Source organism: Corvus brachyrhynchos, unplaced genomic scaffold (genome assembly GCF_000691975.1).
Source record: "Corvus brachyrhynchos isolate BGI_N302 unplaced genomic scaffold, ASM69197v1 scaffold14, whole genome shotgun sequence".
Classification (NCBI taxonomy): Eukaryota; Metazoa; Chordata; class Aves; order Passeriformes; family Corvidae; genus Corvus; species Corvus brachyrhynchos.
The window spans coordinates 16,745,822-16,757,258 of record NW_008239110.1 but is presented as its reverse complement, the minus strand read 5'-3'; the positions used below and the strand labels follow the sequence as shown (position 1 = coordinate 16,757,258).

The 11,437-nt window shown below is 37.5% G+C and overlaps 1 protein-coding gene across 4 annotated transcripts in view; it reads right to left on the bottom strand.

The window, feature by feature from the left end:
- Window positions 1-11,437, bottom strand: part of L3MBTL3 (l(3)mbt-like 3 (Drosophila)) — a 76,978-nt gene that overhangs the window by 18,889 nt on the left and 46,652 nt on the right. For all 4 annotated transcript variants that reach the window (XM_017739455.1, XM_008637827.2, XM_017739453.1 and 1 more), the window contains 3 exons: window positions 9,440-9,550; window positions 7,702-7,816; window positions 4,412-4,514 (listed from right to left, as the gene is read on the bottom strand). In XM_017739455.1, coding sequence (XP_017594944.1) covers window positions 4,412-4,514; window positions 7,702-7,816; window positions 9,440-9,550 — 329 coding nt within the window. The remainder of the gene's footprint in view (window positions 1-4,411; window positions 4,515-7,701; window positions 7,817-9,439; window positions 9,551-11,437) is intronic.

Below are 11,437 nucleotides of genomic sequence, written 5' to 3'. Positions count from 1 at the left end.
TGGGAGAGGCTGAGGAAGAATGGCAGGAGGCAAACGCAGCAGCAGGTACTCAATACAAAACCTCTGCTATTCATGTGACAGGGCTTTACACCCCCCAGCACTGCTCCACAGCTTTGAAACCAGTCCAACACGAAGATCTCAATTATCATCAGAGCTGCCTCAGTAAACAAACATTCACATTAATAGCACCTGACACACACACATCCCCACACAGGAGAGTAATCAGCTATCTCTAAATGTTGAAGGATCAGCACAGCACAAGAATTAGCTGTCTGCAGGGCACTACTGAAATGGCAGCAGACTGGCTGGCAATAAGTGTGTGCATAACACAGTTTTCTGAGGAAAGGAAGCCACTGTTTGCAGAGTCCTGCATATGCTGAGTAAAAACTGGGCATTAAAATAAGTTTCTGTTTTTATTGAATCATGAAAGATGAATACAGAAAAAGGCAATGCACCATTCTGATCACAGGCCTGTAATTTTCAAGTCAACAGGGGTTTTACATAACCAGCCCTTTCCAGAACGGTCTGACGGAACAGAAGTGTTGAGTAGCATATCACACCTGTGTTTATTTGCAATTGCTCTTCTATCACACTCAAGATCTGTCTCTAGATGCAGTAACATACATATCTCTTTTCTATAAAGTTCAAGGGTAGGAAGATAAAACTGGGTTGCTGATAGTTAGGTATGGACCTTAGTCTTCTTCACACATTTGAAGATGCTCCTATCTTGTAGCAGTATGGAAATTTTCTGAAGCACAGAGTCCAGATGGAATACTCTCAGCTACACCTAGTATCAGAAGGGAACATAGGCCAGAATTCTCTCTTAAACTGAAGAAGGTTAAGGCAGCGCTCTGTTCGGTCTAAGAACCTGCATATAAAGTACTTTTAAATATAGATTATTAGTCTTTATGACCACTTGGAATATTTTGCAAACCTGTATCAAGCCACAGACAGGTCTCCTGGTTTAGCTATACTGGTTGGAAATGTTACCAACCCCAGCTCCTCAGTGCCTTTCAGGTGCAAGTTATTGCCAAGCACCGTCAAGGGATGAGGTTATAATGAGAGCTCCAGAAAAATTCACCTGGACTAACGAGTGGATTAGACTATCTAGAGTAGCCTATGTCCAGATGACCACATCAGCTGGTGATATATGATTAGCAAGAAACCTTTAGACAGCATCTGAGGGATGTGTTCTTTTTTTCTGATGGATTTTGTTAAGTGATCTCTTTACTTCAGACTTTATGAAACCATTTTTAACTAGTCTCAAAACAAACAGTACAACTATACTCTTTCACAATTACACATGTTTATCATCAAAGCATTCGTTTTTTAGGGGAAAGCTGCTTCAGGAGTCTAAACCTGAATCAAGAGTACTTTAGAATGGATTTGACCAGTGCCAATGACTTGACATAAAAGATAAATAAAACTTGAGACTGGCATCAAACCAGCTGACAGTTACTTCAGCAGACACTGAACAAACAGATGTGACCTCCTGCTGAGTTGAGGTTTCCATGTTTATACAACATGTCCTGTCTTACAACACAGCCTCTACCACAGTACTTCAGTTCACTTCAACTTACACATAACACACGTGGAGTTTGAAGTTTCTGGCAAAAATCTTTACTCATGAAGAGTTGACTCAAAACTCTAATGAACTACTTACAACTGACCTCTTCGCGTTCCTGCTTGAACCTGAGAGTTATGGCATGCATTAAACATCAGGGTATACAATTCACAATCATAAATATGCAGGTGATCTGCATAATGCTAACAATCTATACATCAGGCTGTTTCAACTGTGCAGCACATAACCCTGGATCAGCTGTTGATAGATACCAAGCCCTTATTAACATGAGCTTCTCCAAAAAGTAAATGCTTTAGCCCTCCTATATAATTAATCACCGAGGCTTTCATCTGATTCCTAAGGAACAAGCTCTCAAAATTACTTCAGAACTACTTAGCATTTTAAATTATCATCCTTTCTGCACACAGGCATTTATGCTTTGCACCTCATCACAAAAGAAAAGATAAGCATGGTTAAATACATTTCAAGGTTGCCAAGATAAAAGAGCCATGGGAATGCTACCTGATTTGAAAATTATACAAATTTCAAAATCTCTTCATTAATTCAGGAAAAAAGTGGTGGTATGACATTAGAATTTTTGTGGTGACCTGGACCCTCAAATTTGTAGGCTCCAGATGAGTAACAAATCTCATTATTTGCCTCAGAAATTCTGAAGAACAAAACTAGAATATCAGCAAAGAGGGCAAACCAATAGCTAGTGAATAAGATACTTACTGGTAAAATAAATTTTCTATGAAACGGCAAGTATCTGTCTTATGATCAACGAAATTTCTTTGCTTATATTTTTATACCCTAGAACTATCAGTTAATGTGCAAATAATAGGATTGCCAAGACTACAGTAAAAATAAAGCACAATGAAATGCCGTGAGTTTGTTTCTTTTCTTAATATTCAGGATGAGTAAGTATAACAACCTTTAAATAGCGTGGCAAATGTAGCTATAAAAGCAAAGGCTACACAAAGTAAATAGACATACAGCTCTTACTCATCCTTTCCATCTATAACATTAGAACTTTTATTGCCAATGTTTATTTAGAGAGATCATAAACAAAAAACTTTTCAGACAAATTTACTTTCTTTTTTTTCTTATTTTAAGTTTCAACTTTGAGCTGAAACCCATGGTATGTTCACCTGATTCTAAGTAATTGAGATAGCACTTGGTAAGGAATTGGAATTTACTGCCTTCCAGATTAGATGCAATAATAAATTATACAAGATTCAAGTCTACTAGAATAAGAAATAAAATGGGTTTCAGATAAGCAGTCAGGAAGCTTTTTAGGCAAATCCGGTTTAGTTCACATTTGCAGTGGATTAAGACTATGAATGCAGAAGGTTACGATACGGTAATAGATGGTAACCTCTTAAGGACTGACTTGACTGTTTAAGGAGTTATCCTGCTTGTTGAGTGCAATAAAGGGAAAGTAGAAAAAGGAAGATAAAAAAACTGGGAGAAAAAAACCCAAAGAAAAATAACACAGACAGAAAAAGACAACAGGAATAGGGTGAGAATAATCTGAAAGACAGTGGTGTGGCATACTGTGTCATGACAACTCCACCACAATTCTTACTGCAACAAGTTGTGTCACTGGAGCCAGACTAGTTACATCCCTTCCTGGGGACAAAGCCTGTCCTACCATCATGAGCTCCTTCTGCTCCTAACAGTACAAACACAATGCTTCTGCTGCAGATAGGGAAGAATTTGCAGCAGAAGATGCCTTTTGCACATCAAAATGTAGCAATACAGTGAGTATTGCTAGCCAGGTACCTTTGTTAGGGATTACCCAGGACCTTAACACATGGTGATACATCATCAAAACCTTGTAGCATAATTTGAGTCAACAGGACACAATTCTCTCATCAAAAACATGAAAAGATTGCAGAGCTCACTCTTGGATCAAGGCAGTTTAAAAAGGTAATTCAAAAAATGTATAGGTAAATAACCAAAGAGCAATCCTCTAACCATATGAGAGAGCAGGAAGAACAAAGTGACATGACATTTGAGAATTTTATGACTTTGTAATGGAAAAATGACAACTTCTGGAAGCTCCAATTTGCAAAAAGGTAACAGGATGCTATTCATGATGCTTAGTTCTCAGCTTAGCATACTATATTACTTGTACATCCCTTACTGAAACAGTCTGGATTCACCTCACACTCTAAATACTTTAAAAATAATAAGATTTCAACTTGGGAAATGTTTCCCATTTACTTGTTCATTGTCTCTCTGTCCCCTCCATTCCAATCTACCATGCTAATATCAACTACTGTCTAGGATGAGATGTCCATATTTCTGAATTATACCTCAGAAGGTGTTCAACAAAGCACCTTTAGAAACACTAAATAGAAGCAGCAAGCTGTCATTCAGGAATATGTCAATCGGAATTTCCTTTCTAGCATTGTTCCAAACCAACAAGCAAGTCCTTACCCCTACCAGCCAAGCAGAAAAAAAATCCAAGGCATAATAAAATCATATTTCAAAAGGTTCAAAAGTTATTATTTGACACATATCTGTCTGTAACATTTTGCAGTCTGGACAGCCGAGGAATCCTCACAGGAACAAAATAGAGAGTAACTGAATCTACCAATTGTGACAAAAAGTAATGTACAACAAATCTTATCTCAGTACACCCTGGTGAAATGAAGTTACAGATTGCTAATGTTTATTTCAGCATGCTCACCATGGCAACTGAAATAATTGCATATTTAGGTTTACAAGATTTCCTATTTTTTTCCAGCTTGGATCTGTTTTCTTATGAACAACAATTTAAAAAAACCATCTGCACACATCCCTCAATTGGAAGAAAAAAATCAGTTTCACAGAACATACCTGTGATGGCCAATATGTCTTGCTCTTTTGATGTGTCCAACTCCCTTACATCCTGCTGTGGGACACCCTCCATGCTCTAAAGCTTCCACCAATTCCAAGGGACCTGCATGCCAGGTGAAATTACAAATGAGATTTTAAAAAATGATCTAATATTTAAAAGCTGTATAAATATGCACAAATACCTGTGCATTGTAGCAAGCATGAAGAAATAAGTAAACAGAAGTACTTTAATAATGCATTCTGCAAAAGCATAATGGAGATTTAAACAACCTAATCCACTGGAGAAATAATTTTATTCCGTGTGAGTAAATCTCTACAACAGAACTACATCTATATAAAGAACACAAATCTTGGAGCAGCTGCATGACATCAAATTTCTCTTCTATCATCTACTTTTAGCTGGAACCTGGTTGTTTTGCAAGAGCACAGAAAAAGCAAGTTACCCTATCCCTGTTCCTGAAGACAGGGATGTGTTTGTAACGCATACTGTCCTTACACATTTTTTAGCTGAAGTTTTCCAGTAAACAAGATGTGAAAACGAAGACTGAAAATACTACTAAAAAACACAAGCCATCAGGAGATTTTTGACATTTTCACTTCACTGAATTTATATGTCTATCTGATTTTCATCAACCTGTAACAATGATGCCTGCAGGATTAAAGGATGTATGCCAAAAGGCGCTTTGAGGCCCAAGCAAACAATGCACAGCTTCATAGGAAGTGAGACACAGCTGTGCTCCAGTACATGACACTGGGAACGCCTGCTGCACCTCTGCAGGCGTGCACTGTCCCCCTCTAGTTCTTCTTGAAAAGTACATGAACTTACATCTCCTCCTACAGATAACAATACAGATATTAAAAGGCCTATTTAAATAGATTTTTCTAGATGAAAGACAGATTCTTGCTCGCAGATGGATAATGGAAGACAGAGAATTATTACGTATAATTAAAGCAGTCCAAAAGCTTTTCTTACCAAATATTCCAGCTATGAAAATGTTACAACACTATGACTACACCAAAGTCCAAAGACTTCTATAGCCTTTAAAGACTGTAATTGGTGAGAGAACAGGGAATTTCACCTTTTCTACCTTTATGCAGAATTCATACTTATAATGTAGCAAGTAAGTGGACTCAGAGGAAGAGTGACCCGAATAGGGATGTTTCTGTAAAAGGAAGTCCTGCTTCACTGATGTTCTGATTTTGAAAAAAAACCTCCCTATAAATGTTCTCTCCTCACTTAAAAAATTCAAACTCTTTAAAAATGTAATTTAAAAGAGCTACAACTGGTGGTTGTCCATGTTTAAGTGAGAAGCTGCTGTTTGCATCACTGTGAAACAATATAAAAATCAACACCAATACTTGCCTCTCAATTCCCTAACTGCTATCATAAAGGTCGTAATTCATCATGATGAATTCACTACATCTGAAAAGACTAAGAATACATGAATACTGACTGGTAACTGCTCTAGACTAATATTACTAACATTGCACAGCATTCACACAAACCTTCCTAATGTGAAAGGCAGAGATCTGGACCTCATCATTGAAAATCCTATTATATTGACTGAAGCAGAAACTGTCTTGCAAAATATTTTCTTCCCTCCTCATGAAACCCTTTCAGAAGTCTGGCAATGCTTTTTAACTTACTTGGAAACAATATTAACATTTTTATAATATTCTATATGGTAATAAAAGTTATATTGTCGGAATAATCTTTTTTACTCAGCAATCATTCTATTTTATAAGCATTTGTGTAGGTTATTGCCTTTTCCTGCTTAATGAATGGTCAACTTCCTCTCCTGTCATATTGGCCGTCTTAATTTTCATAGCTTAACAGAAAGTTACTTCTAACAGTCACATCCTAAAAGGGATGAACAGTGCCTCCTAAGCCCCCATCTAGAGCAGATGATGTGTTATACATGATGGGCATCTGTACCTTGTTTCTTTTAATGTCTCCAAAACATGAATTTACCTATTAATACTCACACCTAGGCTAAGATTTTTTTATTTTTATATCAATCTTAACATAATAAAAATGTTGCAACCTTATTCAGCTCTTTTGCCGTATGATACAATTTTTATTTATGTGGCCACAGACTACTTTTCCCCCTGGGCTGCTCATTCAGCACACAGGACGGCACATCTCAGATTAAGAAGCAGATATGCAGCATCCTGTCTTCTTCTTGTTATTCACTTTGTGCTTTGGCACTTATGGCACTCTATTCAGACTCTGAAGGCAGAATGATTAACTTCCTAACAGGCAGTCATCACTGTACTGCTGGAGTGCTCAGAAAACTAATGAATATACTCTGATCACAGCCTGGATAGGAATCATTTCTTCTTGTCATTTAGAGACATTGAATTGAGGCACCATGATTTTCAGGTAACATATTCACACTATGTGTGATTTATCCCAGTTATTTTACACTTAATTTTTTTCTGAGTACTTGGCATTGCTCAGCATTTCTTATTTTCCAAGCACAGTTCTTTCTGACCTTATTACAGCTGTGAATACTCAGCACTTGAGCAAACCATACCTCAGAGTCACTATATAAACCAATCTCAGAGAAGAGCACTCACTTAAAAACTCATCTCTTCGGAGTTTGGCTGAAGTGATTCCACTGTCATTATCTAGAAACACGGTGGCCTAGGCAGGGATATATTTACCAAAAAGTCTCTTCTCCCTGCAATCTTCAGTCTCATTTGTCATATACCTCCCACTTCAATAAGTACAACAAAATCCCTGGACAGGGCAAGCTGGTAAATCCAGTGTTATTATTGGTACCATGCTTCTGTTAGATTTATTTTCAAAGTGGGCACCATTAATCCCTCTTTGCTCAGCTGAAGAAAAAAAGAAAGTTAGTTGTTTTTGAGGATTTGCCACAGCAATTGAAAGCAGCATCTTCTCAGTGCACTCTGGACTCCTTTGAGCCAAAAAGCATAGTAACCATCAAGAGAGATGTGAACAAAGGATCTTAAGAACGATACCCTACCCCTACTGAGTGCCACAGCAGTTTCAGCACTGGCTTTGAGAAGACCAGGATTTTACACAACAGTTCTTTAACATTACATCTGGTTTTGACTGTGTTTCTTGTATTTCCATTGCAGTAAGGGTAAATAGAGCTATCTACTAAAAAGTGATTAATTACTGACTATTGATTTTGCACTAAATGTCACATTTGCAATTATACCCTAGTGGCTTCTCTTCTTCGAATGGCACTGGCAGGGAAAAAGATAGCACAGCACACACGCCTTTTACCGTCATTACATTACAATGTGGTTTCTCTTACTAAGTGGGGGCTGAAGAGGGTGTCCAGTTTTTGTACACCAGCCTGCAGGATGGATATCAGGGCTGTCTACATCAGTCCAATAATCATAAATACTATCCCAGCCATCAAAATGAACCTAAAATACAAAAGGGAGAATAGTACATTTTAGGTCAGGAAAATTCTCCATAGAATCAGTTTACCTGAGTAATCTCTAGAAATGACATGTCCATTAGAGAAGTCACTTTCAGAGAACTACTTAAGTTACATGGAAAATACATGTACATTACATTCTGGACCCAGGCATACTCTCACTAAAGTAAAGAGTAAACAACCATATGTCACATAGTTGTTTACTGTGTTATCAGGGTCAAATCCCAGGAATAACGCAGTTCTCACATTAGTTCTCACACTAATACTTAAGTACGAATTTCTGCCTTTTCATCTCTCAAAAAACCACACAAAAATCCAAATGTTTTTTAATCTCCTGTTTGAACTGGATTTAAGAACAGCAGAGCAGTAAGCAAGGACTAAAAGAATGTAATTTATCGGTAAAAAACAAACAACCCCTCCATCATACAAGCAACAATTTTACTAAAATCAGACTATACAGGATAAAGAGTAAATGAAGCACGTGACTTCCCAGGAAAGCACCAGTATGGGTTATACACATGGGTTTTTTCCACACAAAAGCTAAATATCTTCAAATCTTGCATGACCTCTGTAGCAGTAAATTCCTCAGATCTCTCACGCGCACGTGTGTGGATGCACGTACACACAGAGACACAAACAGAGCTCTTTCAACATATGCTACAGGGTCAAATTACTGCCCTAGAAGTTACAAATCTTGTCATTTAATAAATTAGACTGGAGAGTGGGTATTTCTTGATTTTGGGAGGGGGTTTTTTTGTTTCCTTTTTTTTTTTTTTTTATTTTGCATGTCCAACTTAAGGTAGAAAATGCGTAGGTGTGAAGATATTAGTTCTGATGACTCCCTACCAGCAGTTAATTCAGATGATTCAAAATGAAATGTCAGCTGCATCTCCTACCTGAAATAACAAGTATGCCTGGTAAAAAATCTCTACAAACTGCAAACACATACATCCTTTGTTTCTAACTGGATATCTAGTATATGTTAGTCCTTCCAACAGTTAAGGGCTCCAGAGTGGAAAACTGGCTTTGTACAATAAAAGAAAATTAATTCAAATACACAACTTCTGCAAAATACATAAAAAATACATTAACTTAGCTTAATCCAATCTAAAGCCCATAATTAACAGAAACTTCAGAATTGCAGAAATCACTGACAAAGGACAAGAGATCAGGGCTATCTCTTTGATATCTCACATATATCTCTCTCTTCCCTTGGAAACTTCTAGAGACAGATTCAATTAACCTAGACCAAATATTTTATGGTCCCTAATACAAATATCAAAGCAGCCCTTTGATACTTGACATTAAATAATCACATTTCTTGATAGAATAGACAATTGTCTCCTATCAGCTATTCCCAAAGCAATATTCCAATATATTCATCTCTGCTCTCCAACTACTCACCTCAGCACAAGTAACTGGGAGGACAATAATACAACCCATTCTGAAGGAATTATGCATATATCAATTAGTGAACAGCAAGAGCAAAATCTTAGCAGGACAGAGCAGTGCCACTCATTTCTTCCCATGGTTAATTTTACAACTACAGGATTTCAGTTTTACAAAGTCGTCATCATTTACTTAAGCATGATAATACAGAGAAACTTACTTTTATTCTATAGTCATCAGTATCTACAATGGTTGCTACTCTGATAAACACTGGATTTCTCTTGTCAACCACTTCAAGTTTCATGTTTTTCTGAAAGCCATGAGAAGGTTTCTAGAAGAGAAGAACAATACTGTGTGAAACAGAAGAAAACCTCGAAATCTCATGCAGTTGTAAAATATATATAATCCATCAAAAATTTTCTGCCTTTATTTTTTCAAATCTGCCCTCCCTCTACTAGAAATTCAAGTATAAAAATGTAATGCAAACCAGTCTTATCAATCTAGCGAAACAAAGTAACTACTTTGAGATTCCAGGTTCTCCTGGAGTGGACTGGATTCAAGCCATCCAAGGATGTAAATGGGTATCTTTGTTTGAATCAGTTTTTTTCCTAAATTCTCTAGAAAAGTTTTCCTAGAGATTTTGGCCAACAGTTTCCACACAGTATTTAATAGAGCATTACATACCAGTTCCCTGAAATGTCCATGAAATCGTCTACAGGAAACATATTTGTGCTTTCTGGTATGTATTTTTGTTTCATGAATCAAACTCTTTTTCAGTCTCCTACTGAAAACATAACTAATCCACAGCATAACAGTAACAAACAGGACCAAATGCCTGGGTTTTTAATACTATTTTGACAAAAATGGTGTCTTTGGTAGGAGTATTGGATTTTGTGTTTTGTCATCTGCAGTTATGAAAACTAAAGCAAAATTATTTCCATTTTAAAGGAACATATTCACAAGACAAATTATGGGTTTTATTCTAATTTTTTAGGAAAATAATGTATCAGTCCCTCTAGGACTTCCCAGAGTATTGGTGTTTTTTCTTCAGCTGCAGCTTAAGAACTCGGTTTTCTCCCATAATACAACATCAAACACTGTTACTGTCTCAGATATAACCAAATACCTTCCTAATCCTTGCTCAGGGTATTCATGCTGAGAATGTAAGATTGAGAAACATTATTAAACCAGACACACCTTGGGGTGAGAGACTGCAGGTCATTAATAAACTCTGGTAATCTACTGACCTCAGGAACTGCTATAAACACCACATTTTGGCTTTTGTTAATCCAGCTCTTAGCAAAGTGTTATTGAGAATTAGTGTCCCTAATATGAAAAGCCGAGGCAAACAGGCTTCAGTGTGCTGTGAGACAAAGGCTGGGAGCTATGATGCTGGCTCCCAACAGCAATACAAGATGATTAGAGGGGATGGAACACCTCTCCTATGAGGAAAGCCTGAGGCAACTGGGCTTTTTCAGTCTGAAAAAGAGATGCCTTAGGAGTGACCTAATTGCAGCCTTCCAGTACCTGAAGGGAGACTAAAAGAAAGATGGAGAGGGGCCTTTTCACAAGGGCATGTAGTGACAGGATAAGGGGAAATGGTTTCAAACTAAAAGAGAGTAGGTTTAGATTAGATATCAGAAAATAATACTTTACTGTGAAGATGATGGGACACTTGAACAGGTTGCCTGGAACTGTGGATGTCCAATCCCTTGAAGTGTTCAAGGCCAGGCTGGATGGCGCTCCGAGCAACCTGGTCTAGTGAAAGGTGTTCCTGCCCATGGCAGGGGGATTGGAACTAGATGATCTTTAAGTTCCCTTCCAGCTCAAGCCATTGTGTAATTCCTTTCTGCATTAGTGACCATCACTGAAATCTTAAGAGCTCAAAAAGATGGATCACTGAAAGAAACTAGCAAGTACAAAGATAAAAGAAGGATGTTGCCCACAGACACCATAGTTAAGCTGGGGAGCTGCTTGTGGATGCTGCCCACATGCCCTAGTTGCAAGCTTGCAGAAAAAAAGTCTGCTGAAGGGTGTTGAAAAAAAGCTCTTGCCCGAGGCAATGGACTAGATGGACAAGCAGACTAACCTCTTACAAACATTTTTACACTGTATCTATTGCACGATATAAAATGTACAGAAATACAAATCTTCAAAATACGTTATCATTACTCAGTAGCTATCTCATTATTTGTAATAAGTAGGCAGTAATTTTCCA